The sequence below is a fragment of the Pocillopora verrucosa genome, chromosome 5, assembly GCF_036669915.1.
Source record: "Pocillopora verrucosa isolate sample1 chromosome 5, ASM3666991v2, whole genome shotgun sequence".
Lineage (NCBI taxonomy): Eukaryota > Metazoa > Cnidaria > Anthozoa > Scleractinia > Pocilloporidae > Pocillopora > Pocillopora verrucosa.
The window spans coordinates 21,023,122-21,049,268 of NC_089316.1; the positions used below are offsets into that span (position 1 = coordinate 21,023,122).

At 38.4% G+C, this 26,147-nt stretch overlaps 1 protein-coding gene and 1 pseudogene across 7 annotated transcripts; both read right to left on the bottom strand.

Annotated features, from left to right (window-relative positions):
* Window positions 1-5,076, bottom strand: LOC136280790 (adhesion G-protein coupled receptor D1-like; annotated as a pseudogene).
* Window positions 4,602-24,599, bottom strand: LOC136276762 (stimulated by retinoic acid gene 6 protein-like). Of its 7 annotated transcripts, none has more exons than XM_066166823.1 (19): window positions 24,454-24,599; window positions 22,571-22,625; window positions 22,246-22,331; window positions 21,394-21,503; window positions 19,282-19,402; window positions 18,525-18,573; window positions 17,861-18,001; window positions 17,086-17,171; window positions 13,877-13,941; window positions 13,684-13,745; window positions 13,003-13,111; window positions 11,051-11,138; window positions 10,587-10,662; window positions 9,606-9,654; window positions 8,885-9,008; window positions 8,316-8,423; window positions 7,130-7,293; window positions 6,634-6,750; window positions 4,602-5,589 (listed from the first exon to the last, which is right to left on the bottom strand). In XM_066166823.1, the coding sequence occupies exons 1-19, from the start codon at window positions 24,486-24,488 to the stop codon at window positions 5,417-5,419; spliced, it is 1,818 nt and encodes a 605-aa protein (XP_066022920.1). In that variant the 5' UTR covers window positions 24,489-24,599; the 3' UTR covers window positions 4,602-5,416. The 7 variants fall into 7 exon arrangements, with proteins under 7 accessions (XP_066022920.1, XP_066022922.1, XP_066022924.1 ...); XM_066166820.1 differs by having other exon boundaries at window positions 4,607-5,589; window positions 21,394-21,536; XM_066166821.1 differs by having other exon boundaries at window positions 4,609-5,589; window positions 11,051-11,126; window positions 21,394-21,536.
* Between the last annotated feature and the right edge of the window lie 1,548 nt (window positions 24,600-26,147).

A 26,147-nucleotide genomic window follows, 5' to 3' on the forward strand; every position in this document is an offset into this window, starting at 1 on the left:
CTAGCTGGATCTAGTTATTTGAATTAAGTGCGATTTCGATTCAAATTCAGCACAAGACTGCAATTCAGCTGCCCATACATCCCCAACCTTACTTGGATTGACCTGTGAGCTCTCCCCTCTGGAGTTGTCTCATATAGAAAATGGAAAAACGATGTTCATCTTTCTTTTGAATCCCTCTCTGATCTGCAGATAGTCAAGCAACATGAAATATGGTTCTTAGCATTCCACCGATATTGATTTAAACCCAAAAATTTGATGATATGAAGTTAGTGTATAGTCATTTTGATGTTTTCTCTTACCTGATTGTTTCGCGTGTAGTGTTGAGCGAAAATCAGGAAACCCTGCAGCATAAACATGATTTTAAGATCATTACTTTCACAATATTAAAATAAATTGGTCATATATCTAGTAAGATTTCTGTTAGTATGAAAAGAAATTTAAGAAGGAGGGGAATTACATATCCTAGAAAAAAAGAAGAAATCTGTCTTCTCTTGCATAGTTAACAGCTTTTTGGTTTTACTGTTTCAAAAAATACCATCTAAGCAATGTAATAGTGTCTTACGTAGTTAGAAAACAAAACATATAATCGAGATCGAATGATTTTTGAGAGTTACTATCGAACACTGACCTGAGTAGCGTTGAGTATGGTTAAGAGGTAAGCAAAAGCTTTGTGTTTAGGCGAAAAGAGACCAAATAGCCACGTGACACTCAGCTGAGGAATTATTACTACGCATGCTTTGATGCCAAGTCTAGGAGTTAAGAAACAAAAACAAAAAAAACAAAACAAAGCATTAAATTAATTTCCTTTGACAATGAATTTTCATTATTAGATATCGCAATGCTTCACTGATTAAGGAATGAGTAGGCTAGGCGAATATTGCTTTACAGGAGGACATGGTAATCTTTTCCACTATTTCGTTTTAGTTTTATGTTGTGAATGTTACCGCTGAGAATGCTTGTCTTCCGCTGTTGGCTGCAACAAATTGGTCATCTTCTCTATGACTCGTACGAGTATCATGATGTTGACCTGAAGAATACAATAGAAATAAATAAATTATTTAGATATGGTTGTTGAATAGCCAAAGCAGGAGAGGATCCTCGCCAAAGACGTTACTAGTTTGGCAACAAGGGTGGGATGAGGAGTCATTTACAGGGAAAACAACTCTTAACCAGGAGATTATGAGGTTCGATACACTGACAATGAACCAAAGAAATCGCGAACAAAATTGTCTAAACTGACTGAACCACGCCAAGTGAAGTCTCATTTTAAATTTTATAAACTCAACATCTCCTACTTTTCCTGCTCCATTCATCTTTTTCAAGGGTTTTTTTTATGAATTATTTTTGGGCGAAAAACATATCTTGGCATATCAATGTGAAACAGTGAGAAAACATTAACAAGGAGAGGGAAGAATTTCTTTTTTTCATGCCATGTAGTAAAAGTTGGAGAATTTATGAAGCTATCTTACGCCTGTGAAGACATTGTCTCGAGAGGTTTTTCTCGCAATTGAAGGCGATCATTATGTTAAAATTGACTAGCAACCCTGCAAACAGCAACAACGTCCACTTTTTTTTGCGAGTAAGTAGGAAAAGGGAAGTGGTAAATATTGTGGGGGGTCATATCATAAATACTTAATTTGTTTTTTTAAAGAGCAGAGAAAAAAGTCTGTGGCAGCATTAAGTCCAGTTATACCAATCACATTCAGCAACACTAATCATAAACTCACAACTTATGTGAAAGCCACAAAGGTGACGAATATCCAGATCAGGTTGTTAGTCGAGGAAAGCCAGCAACTAAACTCGAAGAAGTGAAAGCAAAGGAAATGATACTTGTCCCAAAATATATATAAAAAAAAAACAAAGTATTAAATGCAACGAATAAAAAGGAGAAGAGCAAGAAGAAACCTTTGAATTTTTTTTCTTATTATTTATCACTCGTATAACTTTGTAATCCTTCTTTTCCAGCAGCGATGCCAAGTGAAATTGCCTCCGTGATCACTGGAAGACCTACCCATAGTAGTTCAGTGTTCGCTGATGTAGCAAAGAAACAAAGTAACGTTGGGATAAGAAGGCATTACAATTGAAACTAGACACTGTGAGCAGGGTAACCTGGATGGTTCTGGATCCTTGGAATCAAGTGTAGTGATACTACGGGTGTCGGACTAGTATACTGAAATAGTGAGCTCAAGTCTGGCCAAGGGCATACACCTATTTCAAAACATAGGCATGCTATGCATACAAGAGTTATTTTTTTTGTAGGGTGGGTGGATTACTTGAAACATTGTAAGTTGTCTACATTCTTACAAAAGGAAAGAAGAGTATTAACGCGAAAAATAAACCAAAATGTCAAATTACCTCACTCACATGTATTTTGTGGTAGATTAAGTGTGTTGTACGAAGAAATGTAACCAAAAATAAACTGTATTGGTGCCACGGATACTTGTTAGTACAAAATGCAGACAGCAGACCGGATACAAAATATAGACTGCAGACTGCAGAGTGGTACAAAATGCAGACTGGGAATTTGAAGAGTTTTTACGCCTGGTATATAATAACATGTCATCTTACAGCTTACCGAGCGTCACGCAATCGCTTCTCCGCGATCAGCCTTCACGATTATTTGCACTATTGTGGAAACTTCCTGGCCCATTTTTTGATGAAAATCGATCGAAATACAATTTCAAGCCTTCAATGTAGTCTTCTTACTTTGTGCGCGAGTTGGTTGATGTGATGTCTGTACAGATTTTACCAACGTAATAAAAGTAGATGACGTGAATACCAGTGATGGTAAAGCAAGCTTAAAACGGCAGAAATCGCCAGAAACTACAAGGGATACACAGGGTATGAGTAAGTTTTATTGATTTTACGAGAAAAATGTTCATATTTCGAAATATTTATCGTTGTAAATCGACCATATTACGTTGCCTATACTATTCCTTATAACGTGTTCAAATTTTCAATGGTTCCTCTCGTAACTTAAAACCGAGTCACACTACGCGTAATGCGTTCATGAATTAATCGTTGGCTTCTTCTCGAGGCGTGAGCTTGGGCCGCCTGTGACAAGACAATTGCGTAAACAATACTTAACATAATAACATTATACACAAAAACACAGGATTTTGGATCATGTATTTATTAAAAAATAATATCAATACAACTACAATGAAAACAAACGTAAGATTCACCTTTCTGATCGTGAAATTAATACCATTCGCACTGTTATCGTAGCTACGTTCCCTGGCATCAAGTGAATCCAACATGGCGCCTTTCTTCACAAGCAGTTTGCACCATTAGAGTTTGTTCTTCAGTCTCACGGTAGCAGTGTTGTTCAATAGATTGCATAGAGTATATGCAGTTTGGTTTCAGAGTTCAGATTTTGCATTTTTTACAACAAGTCTACGTTTTTCAACTAATACATTGGCATACTTGACATACAAGGCATACAAGGCATTCAAGGCTTTCATGGCTTTCAAGCGTTCGCGACTCAATCTGGTCCAAAATTACCGCTCAGTAACATCTTTTAGTGTCGATTGGCCGCGAACAATGCGACTTGTGTATGCGTCTGTAAGTATTTTGAGCGTTTGCGCCATAATGCTCTGGGTGATCGTAATCCAAACACGTTGAAATACAAAACGACGGCACCTTTTGTTGCTTCACACAGAAAAAACACACGATACGAAATGTAACGATCGATTTTGTCCCCAATCTCACACCATTACAGAAAAAGCTTTTACACCTGTAAACTCCGAGCGCTTCGGAGTAAGTGATATTTATAATGAATCTTCGGATCGTTTTCAGGTTCAAGGACTGTAAATTACAATTTTATGAAAAACGAAGGTTGTTTTCTTATTTCAGTGTGAATCATCGCACGCCTGCCAGTCGCTGACGCCGCTTGTTGAAACTAAAACGAAAATAATAAACTCTTGTAAGATTATCATCGGCTTCTTTTTCACCCCACCACTCTTCTTAGCAACAAAGGTCACCATTTCGTTTGTTTATTACTCGCCAAAAACTATCAAATGTACTCAAAAGCCTAAAATCGAAAAAAAGTTTACAGGAATCGACCAATTGAGCGAGCGAGCGAGTGCCATTCTCCACATCATATCTATAACTCGCTCTTGCGCATGCGCGCAATTCACGAGTTAAAAAGGCGAGTTCCTTGATGTCGTTACCCTCTGAAGTGTACGTCGCTATTTTTGCAAGTTTCCGTCCAGATTCCCACGGGACACCTGTCAGTATCTCTCGGGATGCCGGTGAGGAGATTTGTACCCGGGAGCCAGTGGGAATTCGACCGGGATCCCCGCGCGGATAAAAACGAGCAAACAAAATTGAATGAAATCCGGTTTCGCCGGTAGTCCCACCGATCCAATATTTCACTCCCACCTCACTTTCCACTTCCGCTAATTTTTTTGGAGAAAGATCAGAGGTCTTCACGATGTTGGAGTTCGCTAGTCGTATATGAATATATTCGCACGTGTGAAAGAAATCGGCCTTCGCTAAAGCACTCGTGTGGCTAATGCTCACAGCTGTCTGTCAATTACGTATTTTTTATTGCCACTGGTTCTTTGCTTCCCACTTCCAAACCCACACCTTCCTTCCCAAGTCTTTCCCCCAATCACGGACCTCATAAATTCACAACATTATTTGGTATCGTGCGCCAATTTTTACTTTTCTTACTTTCATAATAATTAAAGGAAAACAACAAAAACAACAACAACAACGACAAAACAAACAAAAAAACCAAACAAACAAAAAATAAATAAAAAACCAAAAACTTCCGCTTAAAACGCCTAAGCAAACTGTAATATTTATTTATTATTTTTCTCTTTTTTTTCCTTCCTATATACTTGGCTTTTAGCCTAACGTAAACTGCTTGCTCTTTTTGTATATATTACTTTTCAATACTCGATATATTATCTTTAAAAAAAACTCATCAAATTCAAATGTACCAAAGAAAATTAATCAATATTTAGAATCCATTATCGTTTAAAGAGAAGTAGATTTCCCAAAACTTCGTCTTAAAATGCAAATGTTACCATCTGCCTCTCCATGTTTGCCAGATAATGTAATTCCCATTTCCGAAGCCAGCAGTAAAAATCCACAATTTTAAATTGTTTTTCAATAAGTACTTTGTGTGCTTCTTTACTCACTTCTCTACCACAATCTACGTGTTTAATAAAGTTTAGCCCAGAATTTAGAGTAGCTTTCATTAGAGGAGTAACATGTTGACTCAAAAAATTTAAAATACAAAAAAAAAAACAACTACAACAACAATAACAACAACGCCAAGATACAGACTGTATTATACTGTGGTAAAAAACGAGGGAAACTTTTAACCCCAAGCTACAGCAGATCTCCGGAAAAGTGAACCATAAAGAAAGAACGGTGGTCTTCCTTCTGAGTTTGTCTCAAAGTTTTACACTGGAACGTCAAAGTTGACGCTTCCAAGAGTCACAACAGATGCCGTGAAATGGCGGCCTTGGCGGCGGTACTTGATAAAAGATGGGTTGCGTAGGAGAGTCACGGCCAGGAACCAGCGGTTGACAGCCTTTTGAGACATGCGCGGCCGACGGGGCTCCTGCATAAAGCCTGAAAGACAAAGAGAGAGGAATGGCAATATAAGCTGCGTTTGAGAGGTTTGGACCAGATCTGGAGGGACTTCGTCGAGTATTTCAAGTTAATTACCCTTCAAGAAATTAGTTCATGACAACAAAGGAATCATAGCAATAGAGAAAATAGGCCAAAAGAGAGAAATTTCTTTCGTACTTTGAGTAAGAAAGGAGACAAAATGTCTTTACTTCCTTTACTATTGTTTTGGAATGGCAACGAAATGTCATTTAAAACAAATATTACAAAGCTTCAGAGCGTCCTACCTCAATGCCAAACCTACAATATACAGGCTTTGTCGGAGATCCGGCGACAAAATAGATGTCTTAAAACATGGTACTTGAAAACTTATGTTAACGTTAAGAACGGAGTACTTAAGCACTTCAGACTCAAGTTGAAATAAAGATTACACACGTAGGGATGTTTCTTTTTCTCCTCATGAAAAGCCTTAAAACTGTTCTATATCACCCAGAATACAATCGTTTTTTTAAAGTTCGGCTTGAAAAGTAACAGTCAGCGCGATACGTTTTAGTTCCTCAAAAAACTGTGCAAAGTGGCAAAGAAGAAAGACTAACTTTCAATATTCCCGCGTGATCACAGAATGGATATGAAATGAATAGTAACCAACCGAACATAGCTCGCATCGTAAGTTTCTTCTCAATATTACCCATTTCTTATCAAATTGTCTTATCTTCTTATCTGACTTGGGGAATGGGGTACATTTTCTGCCAAATTTTCCACGTTTTTGACATTAATAACGACGCTTAACAAAAGAATATTATGCGTTTCTTGCCCTCTGTGAAAAGATCATTTCTAATGTTCTGATTGGTTGCTGAGTGTCCGTTGCCAGTGCATAAACAGCGCTGTGTTTTGATCTTATAAAGGAAACAAACTTGCCAATTGTCTAAGCCACAGTTGCCCATTCGTTTGTCCGTCCATTTGTGCGCACGCTCATCTGTCCGTTTATCAATCGAGCCAATCAGAATCATCCCAGCCGAGTCATGATTCTAGAGACTATTTACTTACGGTCTTGCGGGGGCTGGTGATCTTTTTTTCTGTCAATAAGCAACTGACAGAATACCAGCATCACGGGATGGCTGTGGGCAACCAGCACAGTCACAAAACCAAGGTATGCGACAAAAGCTGAAAAGAAAATGAACAATATTTGAAGTTAGAGTCAAAGGTTGTCCAGGATCCCATAGGTTATGCTTTCGTTAGCACAATGACAACTCTATAAATCTCGTGCAACTCTTTCGAACAATCAGACGTAAAGCTATTACAAATCGTTACTAAACCACTACCGTTTGCTGCGTTCTTGGCAATTTCTTGGATCTTATCACTGAGGAATTTCTGTTCGACCTTCCTTTTGTCCCAGAAGTCTTACAAACATTAATTCATTGGTTAAAAGTTGTTTTAGGAAATAGTGACAACATGGCAGCATCATAGGTCTGTATGTTGTATATCTCCCTTCACATAGCCTCTGCCACTTATAAATTGCTTGTACTGGGTGCGTGCTCCTTACCTTTGTCCCAAGCCTGGAAACCCTGCATCAGTGATGTACGATCGATACGAGAGATGAAAATCACTCCTAAAAGCATGCCCTTTAGAATTCGCACAAAACCAGAGAAAAGTCCAAGAATTATGTTATAGAAGAAGAAAAAGTATGCCATGATGGAGAATAGCCGCCTGAAAGAGAGAGAAAGAGACCAAAAATAAAGTGTACACGATACGGGCTGAGCATTTTAAGCTTCGTGACCCATAAGCAAGATGTGAATCTAGGAGAATTACTAATTAACCTGGATGCAACGCACAACAAACCAACGACCACAACTACAGCAACAACAACAACAACAACCATCACAGCAACGAAAACAACAACACCCACTACCACTACAACAACATCAACAACAACAATAAACACACATACAATGATAACAAAGATATATGGCAAAAATCTTCTCATCAGAGACGTTTCTGTCGATGAGTTGTTGTGTCGACGTTCAATTAATCTACCGCAGCTTTGTATTGAACGTTCTCTCGGCAAGGCGTGAGTTGACCACTAAACATACAGTAGCATATGACATATCCAATCAACACAATGATAAAATTTGCTACGCCATCGGTCATCAGCAGCCAAATAGGACCGAGCCAATTCGGTCAGTAGTCGTAACAAAATTTGAGAAAGAAACTAGAGATCGGTTGTGGTTGTACGTTTTCATTAAAAAGAGAAAAAGAAAAAAAAGCAACCGTTAACTCGGCAAAATGCGAGACAACAGCACACGACGCGTTCTGTCCACTTACCCTGGCATGACGTGTTAACTCTCTCTTTAACTATCCTCTTACACTGTCCAATTACACACATGACGCGTACACCGTCCTATTAGTTCTCAAATCGGGCTGGTGATAATTAATCACGTTCGCGAATTTTGCTATACTTTTGATTAGTGCACTAAAGGGACAGTGTACAGTTTACGTTATGCTTGTAACTGGCCATTCAACGTAGCATGCCTATTTGACTATACGCGTTATATGCGCACTGTTATAATTTTGTCAATCACTTGATTAATTACGGACCGAATCGGACTGCACTCTGTCAAGCCTAGTACTAGTCATAGATGCCTGCACGTGTTTGTAATGAGTAGATGAGTTGTTCAGGGCGTGCGTATCACACAACAAGAGATTCAGCTCAGAATGATATACAACAATACCTATTATCAATTGTGACAGTGATGTTTGGATAATTCGAGTACCGGAAGACGAAATGTGTCAGAAACAACTGGAACAACATCAGAAAAATAGCCAAGGCCAAAGTGGGTCTGTAAAAACAACATCCCATGAGTACTAGATTGCGTCTTTCGAAAAGCCTTCAAGTCTCACTATAATTATGAAATTATGATTATAATTATAAAACCAGCTTAGCCACGAAATCCTGATCCTGCAAATATGTTACTGTATCTTGTTTTGATGCTTAAACAATCTTTAGAGTTGCATTCTTCATGTAGTAGAGTATTTTTCAATTGAGTGTCGAAGGTAATCGAGGATTGCTGTGATTTTGTTTAACTTGCCCGTGTGATTGGTCCAGAAAGCTCACGCCACCTTCTCAACCAATCAGATTCAAAACTTGAACAAATCGTGATTTGATCATTCGTATTTTCCCGCCTTTTACGCAGTACGCCCACAACGATCACAATAACCAGAAGACAACAATGTGATACAATCATATAACTCTCATTCTTAAGATTCAAATCGATACAACATATACATCGGTAAAACTTACAAAATAGCAATTCCAGTTTCTTTCAAATGTTTCCATAATTCCGGGGCGAGCAGTTCTTTCGATTTGAAAACGATTGCCAGAGCAGCAACCAAAGTTGACAGAAAAATTGTCAGAGTGCCAAAGCCTACAAAAGAAACGAAGATAAAACATCAAAGAGCTTCATGGTGAGATCACATTTGTACCAAGAGCATTGCGAAATTACGAGCCCACCTGCTAGTATAAACAATAAATTAAAATTTGCAGGTTCATGAAATATTATTAGTTCCCTTTAAAGACCGCGTTGCTTCTCAACTATGGTTAAATCATAAACAATCTGAATCTCTTCAAATTTAAGTTTTGGCGACAACATAAAGGTGTCGTTTCATGAATCAACGGTAAACATTCATTCAAACGCGACAACTCTGCTAGAGAATGAAAGTCACCGAGGAAAAAAAACGTTAAATAGCCCGCTTAAAGGACCACGCAAACTTTATCCTCAGAATTTCAAATCCCTATTATTGCGTATTTGTTTAGTAGATTTGTATCATGTTCAAACAAGGCCTCCTACCCCTCCACTAACCCAACATTAACCCTAACTTATTATCAGTTGACTGTTGTTGGCTTAGGGGAGGGGTAGGTGGCAATTGCTCAGATACTGATGTCGATCATTCAAACAAAGAAAGGGACAAACAGAAGATTAGCATTTAAGATACTGTGTGACATCAAATTCATTTTCTTATACCAAGCAATGTGTACGCTATCTGATATCCAGAATATCGGAGACTCTTTCCCTAGCAGGGATAAAAAGAAACAAAAAGGCAACAACAAAATCTTCACTCTCAAATTTTATAACAGAAGTCTTACGGTCCAACCAAGGAGTCACACATATTTCCGGGTCTAGAGTTCTTGAAAATCTTCCGTTCCCTATCATCATCATCATTATATTTCTGTCATTTTCTTGTGTTATCCTTATCATCTTTATGGTTATCATTTTCCCCAACACAACTATTGTCGTCATCATCATCATCATCATCATTATCATCATTGTCATTATTATTAGTAGTAGTATCTTAAATATTAGTGCTATTATCATCATTATTGTCATACAGCAATGATTCGATTTAGCGCCCGGGCGCTAACCTACGTTTGATACTTCAAGGAAGGGTGCTTAATCGAAACAGGGCACTTGTTAGGGACAGGGCTCATTTTATTCTTTTTCTTTTTTTTTCTTCGAGAAACAGCAAAATGTAAGGAACAGGGTTTGATGTTTATTTGAAAAGCATCAAGAAGACTAGAAAATGGATTTGTTGTTCCAGGATCCATCCTGACTACAACGACTAGCCAGGCAGTTTAAGAAAATCAAAGCGGGAACGGGAACGAAACGAAACAAAACGTTAGATAAGCAGAACAACGGCTGTGCACGAGGGTAAAAAAAATCTTTGTAAATTTCTTTGCGTAAATCTGCAAAACAACAACGTGAAATGACCCAACTTTGCGTTGTCTGTTGAGCGTGAACGGCGACGGCTATTTCTTTTAAAACTTCCATTTCTAATTTAACGCTGTGTTCCATATTCAGTTTCGAGATATTTTGAAAGCGAGGAAGAAAGTACATGACTTTAGAGTATCGCGAGATTCGTAGGTCAAATATAAGTTCATTTTTTAACCAACCGCTGTCGTCGTTTCTTAAACTTCCTATTATCCGTCACTTAACCATAGTACGTACCACTGAAGCTGCAGGTGTCAAGAGCAGGTCCTTTGAATATATTGCTTGCCCTTGATACAACTGAAGCACGTGTTCTCTGAAAAAAAAAATTTAAACGTTGGACGTGAGCGCCTTGGATTTGAAATCGTTTACAACAACAACTCTATTTTGCAAGGGAGCATAATTGCCACGGAATACTTTATTTTTTAAACAGTATAAAAAAGATTAAAAAAATAATAAAAAACAATAACGAAGAAATACGAAAAGGACCATCAAGCAGAAATGCGTGTAAGGATATTAAATTAAAAAAAAAAAAAATATATATATATATAAAATTTCATCACCTTTCCCCTGACACTTAATTTGTAACGACCTACATGTGGAGGAAGCCGTAAAAGCGAAAAGTCTTCCTCAATAAAAAATTGAGAACACGATGACTGACTCAGGAAAAGCTTCAGCGTTTCCAAATTAAGGTGAAAACTCACCGATGGCATTTCATGAAGTGAAGCAACATCAAAAGAGAAATGACCGCAGACAAGACAAGTCCTGCTTCTATCCCGCCTGCAAAGAAAATTGAAAAAAAGAAAAAAAAAATCACCATAAAAATTTACCATCCAACCAAGTCTATTTACTCATCTGTCGTTCGTAATAGTTATGCCCCCTTATTGTAGATATGTCCTCTGACGTAATGTGATACAGTGGCCAATCATATTTTGTGATCTATCGAGCAACACGCAGCTTGGGACTGGTTAAGAGACTCCGTTGTAGCTTTATCTCTAAGCAAAAGTACACATTCAAGGGGGTCGGGATGGGTCGGGATAAGCGGAAAATTTGACCAGTGTTTTCCAGCAACAACGGATGAACAACCTCCTGCTGATTTCAGGAAAACTTTTCATCCGCATGGTCATTGCGAACCAGATCATTGGCCTCTCACACACACATTACTTCCCTTGAAATTCTAACGTTTCTTCGTTAACGCCGTCTGATCGCATCGTTGTTATAACCTATACGTGGAAGAACAACTTGCCGCGTAAATAACAAAGCGATTTTCGACTAAGGGATACGTTATTGCTCACGCTTAATTTGCAGTCTTGCTTTATTTACAGTCTTCATTGCTCGACTTGCGACTCCTGCGATGACAACATTTTACCCACAAGCTAAGACAAAAGCTCAATGTGGTGTCATATCATAGTTCATTTATTTTTCTTTAATCGTTGAAGATCATAGATTATGATTCGTCGACGCAAAATTATATCTTTTTTGACGCTTCACCCTGATCTGTCGGAGGTGAGATCGACTGAGAGGTCAAAGTTGTGATTATTTGTCTGCGTCACGAAGTCTTCCCTCAAACACAGAAGTTTGACCTTCAGTTATTTATTTGGAAGACGGTGGGTTTTTGCTGTATCGCACTGAGCCCTCTATTAAAAAAAAGTTGAATTAGTATATTGTGATTTTATTGCGGTAAACTGATTTCAGCTGTTACAGCTAGCCGCATATTTTATACTGTCACAGATCTAGAGCGCTTTGTTGTTATTCCGCAGAGCGCTTCAAGCTCAGTGATCTGAAAGACAATGATCTTTGAAAACCAAATTCCTCACGTGAAACTTGTGAGCACGTACATCACATGAAAGCCAGTACGGTAGCCGTTCACGAATATAGACTATCCCCTGAGCCATGCTCGTTTTCCCGATCCCATCACCTAAACACATCTTTTTTTAAGTACAGTTTCTAAATCATTGAAGGGTGTATTGCACTTGTGGGTGGATTTGTCATAATTTACCCCGTTTATGACAAATTCACACAAGGATCAAATCGAAAATCGGGGTAAAGATCGTGATGTCGGCAAGTCAGAAGGATGTAGTCCACTTAAAGGATGAATTTCACAGAATTTACCCCGTTTTTCTAGAATCCACTGATCAAATGGAAAATCGGTGTAAAGATGGCTACGGTAAGTCCATAGGATTTATTCCACTTTAAGGATCGATTTTAAAGAATTTACACCTTTTGAAATTGTCAAACTTCGAGCGAGGAAATCTTTACGATCTTGTCACACTTTTGCATCGCTTCTCTCCCCAAGTTGGGAAGTGACTCGCAGAAAACAAGATCACAACGCACTTTGATTGGAAAAATAAAACCACGCTCTGTTGGTTATTAGGTGTGAGGATATAGCTACAACGGAAGGCACAACTGCAACGCCACAGGAGGTTTGGGTAGAAAACTCGAGGAAGATTTGGGTCGAGTGGCAATCAGCCGGGAGGTTTTAGCCAGGTCGTGTTCCCTACTACCAATCCCTTGTTCAGTTATTTTCGACCCGACCCAAACGTTCTTTCATTCGCTCCGTCGATAGCATCGTGCTTGGAATTTTACTTCCACGCATGGTTTTCTAACTGAACACCTGGAACAAGCTATTTTCTTGTTTACAGACACAAAAACTTACCAAAGAGGACGTCTACAAAATTAGCCGAGCTGGTGTCCCCATGAGTTTTGTATTTTTCAATATAAACCCTTCTAATCACGTCCATTGGGGAAAGAACTGCCATGAAAACCTGAGTAGAACGTAACACTTTAGAAGAGAGTACCGGCATGTAATTCCTCTATGTACTGATGCTGTTGTTTTACCATTAAAATTCTCCAACTATGAACCTACAGCTAGTTTGATGTTTGACTTCAGACATAGATTTGCACTTTGTAGCATTCAAAAACTCTTCCACGATATTTATGAGATCCGTTCTTATCACACCCGATCTTCTGCCTCTAAGAAATTTTAAAAAATTAACAAAGCTCTTGATTGTCAACTCGACCGCTGGCACTCTTTTCCCAGAATTGGAGCGAATGGCACTCGAGCTACCTGTGGGCTGGAAACTTTTAATCTGTCTCGACTGTAAGAAATAAAATGTATTTATGTATGTAGGTATGTATGAGAAAAGAAATCCAACACAAAAACAGTAATGAGCGTGATAAACTATGACCACGGTGACGATGAACATGGAGATAGTGTAATTCACTCCGTAAGCAAGTCGCACGGTCAGTCAGTCAATCAATCATTCTGCCATCACAGTATTACCAACAGCGAAAGCAAATATACAATAGTTAAATCGATAAAAATTATCCAACTCACCTGAAGGATCATTAAAGCGCTAACCAAAGTTGTTGAAATGAATTGCGTCGAAAATTTGAAATCTAAAAGCGAAATTCAGATAAAGTTAAAAAAAATTTTAACAACAAACGACTGGGTGTCATTTAAATCATCTTCTTATTCAAATGGTTCCTGTTCGTGGCTCAAAGACATGGCGCCAACAAAACATCTTTACCTTTCCTTGGTTTGTAGAAAAGACGAAGCAGCGTTGAAAACCAGTTAAATCCAACCATATTCCCCCTGTTTGAAGCAACACAAAAAGAAATTATACCACCGATCCCGAGTAAATAGAAAATCATTATCATCTGAATAAGCTTATGCAAAAACGAAAGAAATATGTCACTTTATTTATTCATCACTCATGTAGGCATCAATCCCACGTTTATGTTATCGTTGGTGATCAATGGCAGCTCTTTTCTTTACGTACACGTTCTTTTCAACCGAACATGACAGCCTTACACGTAGGCCAAAGGAATCAAGACTGATTGGAACGCTTTCCAGACCAATCACAAAGAGCAATGAGTGAATTTAAAGATTCAAGTATAAATCTAAAAGTGTTTAGTCAAAAGTTCTGCAGTTTGATTGGCTTTGCTAATCCTTCACTAATTAAAAATAAGAGAGCAAGATTTTTATTTGAGCAACAGACCGAACTTTCTATCGGTGTACCGGCATAGTAACCTACTTGAGTTGTTGGGAGAACACGACAAAAGTTTGTAAATCACTCGCCCCAGGCTCTTTATTAACAAATTTTTCCCGCGTTCTTTTAACATCCCAAGTGGGTTTTCACGCTGGTAAACCAATAAAAATTGGGGTCTATTGGTAGTATAACTTAGAACAAAGCAGATGGCTTAACCAGCACAATAAACGGTAGGGTTTTAACCACGCAGGGCGTAGTATCTAGGTGGTTTACGGTCAAGTCGCCCGAAAGTCATCATGCCCGATGTCATGTCGCCCGAAACCAGAGTCAGGTTGCCCGAAATTCATAGTCATGTCACCCGAAATTTTATCGAGTGTTTAAACTTGAAGGAAAGTAAAATTTTAGGTAAATCGCAAGGAAGAAACTCGTAGAATGCAGACTCGTGAAACTCAGGTTGTTTATTTCGCTGTTGTTTGATATCACGGAGATAGTAATCCTAAAACAGAATATGAAAATAAAAAAAAATAGTGATACCAGCTACAGTATGGTTCTAACTGTTGTTGTTTTGTCTGTGGAAGCATTCTGTTTCGAACGAAGGTTCACATCATCACGATTGGAACATTGGAAAACGCCGCCGTCTTGAATACAGCACGTGCTCAAGAATCATCACCTGGTTACCAAGCAAGATTGTGATGTTGCGGTAAATTCAGACACGCATCAATACAACCATATTTATTGCTTGCATTTAAAACTAATTACACGCGAGGACACCCACCCCTTGAAAACAAATTCAAATGCCAACTTAAGGTAAGTTCGTCATTAAAAAAAAAAAAAAAAAAAAAAAAAAAAAAAACTTATTACATATCTGATTTTTTTTATCGTGATAAAATAAACTATTCCTTTTAAACTAGAATAATAATAATAATAATAATAATAATTATTATTATTATATCATTATTTTCCTAAACGCGAGCAAAAGTTTTCTGGCGTTGACGAGTCGAACTTGGACGGTGCACGCAGAGGACTCTAGGTGGAGCAGCTGAATCAGTAGTTAGAAAGGCGGATACTCTGGAGAAAGATCTGCAAAGCAAAAATAAAACCGCATTTTTATCGTAAACTCATTTAAGGAAAAAAACGTTCAAGATAAAACTTGGGCTAGAAAGGTTAAGTTCTTGGTCAAGAATAAAATTATTTCAGGGACAAACAGTGGTCTTAAAATTTCCGTACCTTGGGCGAAGTCGGTTCTTGTGCTCTCAGCGGCGGGGACCTGGTCACTTGGGTTTGATGCCGCAAGAGAACATGCAACGCTCAACCAATCTATTCTTCCTCTGATTGTTGCCAAACAGTTGGTGGCTTGGTCGATACCAGTCCCGCAGATACGATGCTGCCAAAAGCCGCAATCGTCGCACTGAAGGGCTTGTTGGCGTGGTCGAACTTCATTTCCGCACTCGATACAAGGATGAAGGCTCACTATATAATTTTTTTGCGTATGCGTAACGATCTCGTGTTTCAGCTTGCTGATTATCTCGGAATAAGGTGGCTGTTATTAATTTAACCTCTTTATATGTAGTTAGCCGGAACAAAATTTACATGCGACCGGCCGAGGAAACAAGGAACAACTGAACAAGTCGCGATAATTTATGCCGCGTCTGATCCTAAGGGAAATGATGCTAACAAGCTTTATTCGTGTGGTTAGCAATAAACAAAAAAACCGCTGTAAAAGTTTCAGGTTGTTTTTTATACGATAAATAAAAATAAGAGAAATGATGTATTTTTCTGATATGTGTGGAAAATTCTGATAACTGAAAGTTCCGCTTATAATTACTAGAATTTGTATCGTAGAATGAGCAGTTTAGTTCGTAGCAACGAACAACGCTGAAATGAACAGCGATATTTGAGTCTTTGTTTTACTTCATATTCCCATAGGTTAGCGGACGAAAACATTTTACGAGTTTATTCCTTGCCATTGTTACTTTTCTTCAAGATTAAACACTCGATAAAATTTCGGGCGACTATGAATTTCAGGCAACATGACTCTGGTTCCGGGTGACATGACTCCGGGCGAGATGACTTTTGGGCGACTTGACCGGTCACCATCTTAGTTATTACATAACGCGTAGCAGTTATGAGTGCGATGTCTGAATCTATCAACGCAGAGAAAATCACAGGCGACAAATCTTATTGGTTTAGAATAAACCAACAACTAGTTGAAAACTTAGCAACAAGACAGGCTGGTGTTTTTGTCCTCTTTGTTTACAACCGTATAGTGTCAGGCTAATCCCTTAAAAAAACTAACTCTCTATCACAACGATGATAGATGCATTCTGTACCCGGTCACTTCTCCGACATGTCAGCTCGCCAACACTATTAGTCAACTCTCATTTCATAGTTTTAATTTTAAAAAGCTCAATCCGAGATTGATATTCAATACTAATTAGTGATATACAGTGCGTAACGTGAATAGCCTATGTACAGATTATAAAATAAAGGGCCATGTCTTGCGGTTAAGTTTTTAATGCCCGGCTGATTTCTGCTTAGGGAATACTGTTATTTTCCTGAGAAGTCTGTGCTTGATTTTCGATTAAGGCTTTTCCCTCATAAGCTGTCAGGCGATAGAGATCTTATGCGAATAATCTTACTGTGGGAAAAACCCATTTTACAACAATTTATCTGAATAAAATTCATATGTAGGATATTGTCAGAGTTTGGTATCCAACCCTGCTAGATTATCAATTTTAACCGCTTACGAAATTGATCCTGGATACAGGAGTTCCCTCATGTGAGCGATCTCCGTTTCTCTGGCCAAACGTGTATCGCGGATTTCCTCGCCACCCTGGAAAAGAAAAGAAGAAAAGTTAATGTTATTTTGTCAGCAGTAAAAGCTTCCAAACAAACACTAACAACAGTTACCCCTACCCCTATATGAAGTACAGAGAGGGAGCAAGCGGTAACTCCTCCCCAGTCTCCATCCTTGGACAGCTTTTTATAGCCAGCGTACAAAACTGTGAGACGATCACCGCGAAAATCACGACTCATCGACGAAATATCGTGCCATACAAACGCTTGTTTATGCTTTACTTCGCTCTGTGATTGGTCCAGAAAAACTCGCACCCCTCTCTTAACCAATCAGATTCAAAGCTAAAAACCAATCAGGATATTGTCACCCGCGTTTTCCCGCGTTTCAGGAAGTTTGGTTGTTTTTTACTTGGACTTGTCATATGGCTCTGAGAGGTAGAAGCTGTTGTTAAGACAATTGCGAAATAGTATTGAACCATTCAAAAAAGTTTTGCCTCGGGCGATATATCGTTCCAACTCAGCGATATACATTATCGTTAGGTACCTTGCTTCCTTTTGCAGACATCTAGGAGCGTTGCAATTTTATTTCGCCTATTTTGCGAAAGAGCGTTTGTCTCTTATGTTATCCTTTAAGGCGGAAATTGGCGCACGGCTAGCCAGAATTGATCACCTCGCGCATGCCCGATGTTAAACTGCTGTGCGCCGTGTTGCTCACAAGTGACTTACACTTCTCCCAGATGGGAACCACTTCTTTCTCACTTCACGATACAGCAGGATACCGAACCTCATCCAAATGAATGCAAGGCAAAGGTTGATTGGAACTGACCCCAGATATGTCAGGTAAAACAATTCCTTCTGGTACTCTCCCTTAGTGAAAAAAAAGTAATTAAAAATGAATAAATAAATAAATAGAATAAAAGAATAAAAAATATATATGAATAAATAGCTAAATGGGGGCTGGTCATTATTCATCACCTGGAGGGGGGGTGGGGGGGAGAGGTAGGAGGATTTTGGTTCTTTAATATGATAAATTGACTAAATTGACCACACACCCCCTCCCCCCACATACACACACACACACATACACACTCATTGGCTGCTATTGGAAGTCAATTTTCTACAGTCCCTTGTTTATACTCTATGCAAACTCCCCCTCCACCCCCTTTATACTCTTGAAGAAATACTACTTGTGGTGAAACCACTTGAGCACCCCTTGTGGATTCACTTTAGTTTTGAATATGTTGGCATCATTTCTATGACCAATAAGGCTGCAGACCAATGAGAATTGTGTTTGATTTGTTAAATATCACTTTGAGAAATATCAAAACAAAAACAAAAAAGCCGAGTATTAAAAACATACGATTCACTAATGATTCTTTCATATCCTTACCTTCAAGTACTTCATACACTGAAACTCTATTCCCAGTTTGAAGAAGAATCTAAGAAATTAATTAGAATACCCTGGTTTGCTTTCCTTGTCAATTAGTTTGTTATTTTCTTTAGTTTCAACCAACGTCTTAAAGATCGTCGTATTAAAGATCATGTTTGTAAAGGCGTGGAGTTGTTAATTCATGCTACAGATTCCACATAAGTGCAGTTATGCTCATCAGTTGTCTACTTGATATTGTATTGATATTGTGAGGAGAAATTCTGTCTTGGTCACTCACGGGAGTTAAAGGGTTAACATCAATATCCATATTCTCTAGACTCTTCACTTTAAATTTCCTTTGGTACTGATAAGAAGAATTCATGTTGTAATCAGAGCGTCTTGAGTTGGGAATCTTTTTTTTATTCTCATGTTCTTAATGAATGAGTCAGCAATATTACTGGAAGGAGAACTTACATGCTGACTACCTCTAGGGCTGATAGGGTTAATTATAAGCAGAGAGAACCAAATTAGTCTATTGTTTCACTTGTAAGCCATGCTGTACTGTGTTCCCTATTTACTAGTACATGTGTACAAAACATGGTCCAAAATTAACACAAACATCACTTATTTCAAAGCCAAGAGTAACATTCCACATTAGAATAATATTTGAATTAAGTATTGACAACTGTAGAGTTCTGAGAACTGTATTTGCTTATTAAAAATCAAACTCACAGTCTGATTAAATTGGTATTCATAAACAAAGTAATAGCTAGCTCACCTGATTGTAACATAAAGAAAACCCAGCAAGGACCCAACCAGTCTGTTGTCAGTTGTCAGACAGGCAAAAAATGGGTAGAACAGGATCCCGTACACAAGAACAGTGACAATATTCTGAAAAACTAATTAAAACAGAGGAAATATTTTCTGCTTGCTCATGTTGAGTGCTGGACTGCTGTTCAGGTAAAGGGGTAAGTTTCTAAAGAAACTGTGGTGCTGCATCAGTGGAAGAGTATAACAGGGTAATTTAGTGTTATTGACTGAGTTAATAATGTAAATTGGCCACTGTATAGAGTTTAAAAGCTGACATTTCAAGTGCAATAGCCTTTCATCAGAGCAACTGGAGGAATTGTGAGTTGTGTGTGTATATATTTATATGCAGAAAATGGAGCTATGCTGTTGATGGGAATATGGTGACAAGAAAACAAGAATAAATTAGTTAATTGAAAATCGTTCATTGATACTGCGGGGCTTTAGAGTGCTTATTTGAAAGATAACTTTTGTTCTGGAGTTTTGCGGCCCTCCGAACTGCCTAGATGTAGGGAAAGGCTGCAAAGTGCCATATGCTGCCCAGAATGATTAGAGAGATTGAAGTATCTAGCAAGTGGTTTGGATGCATCCTTGTCATTTCTTTTTACATCATGAAGGTGTTATGACTGTGTTGGTAGTTGAGGGTTCAAGTCCCAGACCACAACAACACTCAGGGTCTTAAAAAAACTGAGGAGGATGTGCTACCTCTGATACAACATCTGCAAATGGTTAGATGTTCTAGTCTTCTTGGTTAAGGATGATAAACCATAGGCCCCATACTCTCCTTCCTTCAAAGCAAACCAGGGTATTCTCTGTGCTGGTTATAAGCAGGGGACATTAACCCTTTAACTCCCAGAAATGATTAGAAGGTAACTTCTCCCTATAATACCCTTAGATTATCCAGCAAACAGGCAATGAGAATACTCAAACTAATCTGGTAGTTATGTTTTCTTGATCTAACAGAAAAGTTCTCATAACTGATGAATATGTAAATGTGCAGCATCTAGAGGGGAGAATTAATTAATAATCAGATCTTAAGAGTGAATTAGTAAAACAACTCACAGACTTCAACAAAGAGTAACGAATGTGGCTCCCAGTGTGGTCATTGTTATCATTTATAGAGGCCCACTTTTAAACCTGCTTTTAAAAGCCAAACTGAGCCAGCCTGTCTAAATATTCCAAATAAATAACTTAATATCAAGTTCACACAAAATCACAAATGGAGGCTACTGGAGGCCCAGGAGCTGCAACTACAGTCACACTTCAAGGAGCTAGAACACCCAACTGCAGGCCTACCCAAGTGCCAAAAGAAACCCAGCAGTTAGGTTTGAGGGGAGGAAACACCAAGAAACACCATCCTCAAGGACAAGAATCCCATGCTATAAAACAGCAAACACAACATGGGCACATGGTGGAACAATGCATGCACTGATAAGGTATACTGCTGGATGAGGATGGCCCCAAGGTCCTAACATCCACAGCAGTACTGTTGCAAACTCTGCGGAACACAACAAACACTGGCTGAGACACAAACCAAATGCCTCAAAATGCTACTGACCATACATGTATTTGCTCCTAGTCGTTTAAACTGTATGTTGAATTCCATATAACCAATAATATATAGATTTAGCCAAGCCTAAAAGCAGAGCTCACATTTTTTTTTCCTGCGTGTCTCAAGGGCACAACGCCTTGCCCCGGCCAGGACTAGAACCTGGGTTGTCTGACTTGGAGCCCAGTGCTCTGACCACTGGACTACTAAACAAAGCTGTGGCATTGGCAATTGCCTGCAGTACAGTTGACCACGCATGTTAAAATTAGCACCTTGTATGGTCATATGGTTATACATCCAAATTTTTTTGGCTTGATGGGTTACTACTACTATTTTGTATAGTTATGAGGCTACGTTGTGTAAGCTTAATTATTAAAATTTGTTCATAAACTAATACTGGCCCATGGCAACTGCGTTAACCTATACTTACTATAGTCTTTAAAATGATTTTAACAGTGAGAGAAAAAAAAGCAAAACAAAACAAACAAACACTCAATTTATTCAAAATCAGGTTGCTATGGTATGACCACTCACCCTGCACCCATCCAGCTGGGTCAGGCATCTGAAAAATTCCATTTCTTGGTTGTAAAAACATATTCAGGCATGTGCTGGAAGTGGCTCCAAACATAACAGCAATGGTGAATCTGTTGCCAAAACCACTTAAAAAATCAAATGGTCTGAAAGGAAACCACATGAACATTAGTTAAACAGTGGCACCAATTAATAGCTCACTTAAAAGTACACTCCTATTAAACCCATTCAATAACAGAATGCCTCATATTATTGCACTGTGTTTATATTCGGACTGAAATGGCACAATTTTCTGATAGATCAGGGGTGAGAGAGTTTTTGGGTCAATTTTTGCTGTGTATGTACTGCTGCGGCCTCTCAGAAAACCTGCCCCATCATAGTCTACCCTGTGGCCAATTATACACCCCATCTGCCAAGTGAGTCGTCTTTTAAGTAGGTCATGATCCTAAAATGAAGCAACACATTTGTCTACGTGAATTTAGAACACTTTACTTCTCATCTTCAGTGCATTAACATTCTGGTACATTTCAATCTAATTTGAAACTTCCTGTTTGTAAATCCTTACTTTGTTGTATGAAAATTTTCCGAATCATGAAAATGTCCCCACTCTTGTAACTCTACTGAAAATGTAACTCCATTATAGCTAAGTGAGTCATGAAAATGCCACCCAGACCAGCAGCACATCCCCATGCCTTGTATTACAAGTAGCAACTTTTTTTAAAAAAAGTACATGTAGCTGGGTGTCACTTAGACTTGGGTACAACTACTTAAAAGTACGCAATGATCAGACTATATGTTGCTGACCTTCAGTATAAGCCTTGAACTTTTTGCTCTATTAATCAATTCTGTACTCACATCAGCAAACCAGGATAACCATTGCAGTTCTGAAGTCCACATTTGACCCTTTGCTTGACAAAGGCCAGTATAAAAATAATGACAAGCTTAAAAATAATAATAATACATGTAATAATTATTATCAATCATGCAAGCATGAAATTACAGGTGAAGTGTTAGCAAAACAGTATCACCTTTCAACCTTTCTGACTTAAAACAGGGGAGAGATGGGCCCCTATTCCAGAGGGGGTGCTGATTGGAAGGAGGACATGAAATCAAATCATTGCAACACGTAAACAATTTTGTCATCACTATTTCATGAAAGTTACTTCAGTATTTCACTTACAGCTGGAGGAAGACAGCCAAGATCAAACAGACTCTCCTTGATAACAATGGGGCACCTAAATTGATAATTTTTGAGACTGAAAATCCATCAACATGTCTCAAAAAACAGAATTACAAAGACATCTTTGGATTAAAATAAATGTGTTATATTATTAGTATTCAAGAAGAAAAAAAGGTGTTACAGAACATTAAAAATTCATGCTGGAATGGAAAATTAAAAAGGTAATACATGATAATGCAGACAAAGGCAGGATCAAGCTGTCTGGCACAGACACCCCAGCTTTCAGCCTGCATTCCCCTCATTTTCAGTCCCAAACTCAAGTGTGAAATGAGAAAGACAACAGCACTTAATTTCCAGAAAAATTAAAAAGAAAAAATTAAAAGAATTCCTCATACCATTTCAGAGGAAATAACTAAACAAGGCCTACTGTAATTTAAGACACGGAACAGAACAAAAGGGAAGATCTGTACTTTTAGAAAGAGAGATTTTCAATTTGCAAAGCAAGAATCCGTGTGCAACTCCACTGTATGGAAGTATGAGAGGGTCTATTAGAAACCTCAAAGCCTTCGAAAAAAATCATCCACAACCGCAAAACCGCAAAAAAAATTCGACCAGAACTGAAAACTGCATGCTAAACAGTCAAAACCGATAAACGTTCACATCCCAGATCGCAAAACCCTAATCGATCCGATACGGTGTTGACATGTGGAGCATACAGAGGTTTCGCGGCTATTCGAGATCAGTGGGGGCGCATAATGACCGCTTGGATCGGAGAGAAAACGGAATTCAAATAGGACAATCCGAAAACTTCATCGGAAACTAAATCCGTAGCCCATTAGACAGGTATTTTTGACGAAAACCGGAAAATTTGCAAACTGCAGTGAACACCCAATCCGAAAAACCGAAATTCTTTAGCACATCCCAATGCCCCCCTTAAGGATGAATCGGTCAGTTCAGTCCACAAATCATACAAATGATAACAGAACAAACGTTACTATTACTGAAACCTCAACGAAAACTTTGTTTTTTTTAATTTTTCAATCAGAAACATGCTGCAAACCAACTTTAGTCACGCGATATTATTCAGGGAAGGTGTCATGTCACGCAATCGAATTATTTATCGACTACGAACATCGATACTTGACAACTTGTAAATTGCACAGCTCGAGCCTCACGGAATTTTGATGTGAATTATAGATTTGCATTTTATGGCCAAATTGCGCAGTCCTTCCTATAAATACAGTAGAAGATTGATCTCTTCGCGAACGTAGTGAAGATTCAGCAAAGAACACCACGGAGATTTTCATATTTTCAATTCGTTTCGTTTCGTTTGGCAGTTTACAGTAAGCCCTAAAAAATTCCGGAAATATGGTCGATTCTAGTTTTACAATAGAGACTAAATGCATTGCATGGCATCAGATCTTTGAAAAACAGGCGCAAAGAACACTGTTACAAACGTTAATTCTTTGACTCAGTTGTATCCAATTCTGCGCATAAACTCCATCATCTGCTACTACTCAAGCAGATACAATTTAGAAACGAGTGTAATTTTAACTTTGGGAAAATACGCACCAATCGTAACACGACCACGTTTGTTCCATTCAAGTCCAATCGGTAAAACTTTTATGCGTAGTTTTTTTTTTTGTTTTTTTTTCCCCTATAGAGTCATTTTATATTAAATGAAATTGTTTTTGAATGACAGCGTATAAAACTTCAAATAACCTTTTGCAAGTTTCTGCGAATTTTGAGTATTTTTCGATAAATAAACAATATACCTCGAGGAGACGATAGCAAAACGAAACAACCAAATCACTGAAGGAGCGTGCGCGAATCTGGGGCGCATTCATTCATGGAAATATCGACATCCACAACAGAGTACGTACCCCTGAGAAGTGTTCTCCGCGGATCTATTTGCCATTTTCAAAGCAACCTGTTGGGCAACTGCACGTGGTTCAACCTCCCTCGCCTTGCAGCTCCTTTCATTTGGTTCCGTGAATTAAAATTAAATTATGTTTATCTAATGACCTATTGTTTTTCTCGGAAAATTAGCGGAAGAGAAATAGCAGGAGTCTGGAGGCTAGCTAGGTTAGTGACCGCTGACTAAAGTACAGGAGATTTTCAAAGATGGCGCGAAATGTAGGAGAGTAATGTGAACATGTCACTATACTAAAATGGTTTGTGAGTCCTTTTAGCTCTCAGCGGCAGTCTTTTAACCGGTGTTTCAATTATAATTACATATTTTTTACAGGATACTCGATCGTTCTTTAGCCTTGCTGGAAAGGCAACGAAACAAGGCGATTCGAAAGTAAAAAATAAGCGCGGCGAAGATTCTACTGTGAAGTCATTAACGAAACATGATGTAGGAAAGAGCCGAACGAAAAGCAAGGTAAGTAATGGATTATGTAGCATTTGAAAGAGAAAGTTATTTGTGTTATCAGGGAATTCGACTTCAGAGGTGACGGAGAAAAGATCTGCCCATATCACAGCCCCTGTCTGACTGAATCGATCATCATGTACGTGTGTCTATATATTTGTGGGCAATTCACATTCCCATCTATCTTCTCCTGGGGATGGGGGTATTTGGTATTTTGGTAATTGGTATTTATTGCCATACATGGTAAAATTTCCTTTGTCGTGAATCTTTAATTTTGCACATGGTAGATAATTTTACAACATGTTTTAACCAAGAGTTTTATTCCACTACATTTATATAACCCAAGGTATCTTTCTGGACCGGAGTGTGAGAAATGGTGTGGTACTGTATATTAACTAACTTTGTAGGTATAATTTTCAATGGTCTGTTGGAGTATGTCAGGGTAGCTGAGTGAGGCTGATAAGTTACAATGTTTTGCCTTTTTTTTTCCCTAAACAGGGTTGTAAAATGAAGCAATTTTGTATGACATTGCCTGAAAACAAAAACCAAAAGAAAATCAGAAGAGGAAGAAGAAAGGAAAAAACAACATTGACTCAGGTAATGTTTTAGGATGAACACAAACAGTTTCAAAAGGAACAGATGTTGAGACTCTACACAAACTATTACACCTCTGTTTTACCTCTGTTTTTGTTTTAATGGTGTACTGTGCTGTACAGTGTCCTTGTCAATTCTGAATGTAATTTGCATTATTACAGAAACAACCTCCCGGTTAGCTAAATTGGTTAGAGCGCTGGACTGTTGCGCAGGAGGTCGAGGGTTTGAGCCCCGGCTGGACCAACACTCAAGGTCTTAAAATAACTGAGGAGAATGTGCTACCTTTCTATAATGTCAAATGGATAGACATTCTAGTCTTCTCGGATAAGAATGAATAAACCGAAGGTCCCGTCTCCTGCTTCTATTAATTAGTTAATTTGGTTAGGCAGGGGATGTTAAAGAACCTACTCACAAGATTACTGTGATGTGGTCTGGCCTGTTTACTGGGAATTGAGGGGGGGGTCTGGCCTTGTCATTGTTAATGCGGGATCCACTGTAATTGGCTAAAGCTGTGGTGGTCTCCCTGCCTGAGATAATTAGGCGAAGCTAAATAAATAAATTAGGGTGTAAAAAGATTCACATAATTACATGTATACGTACAACATCTCA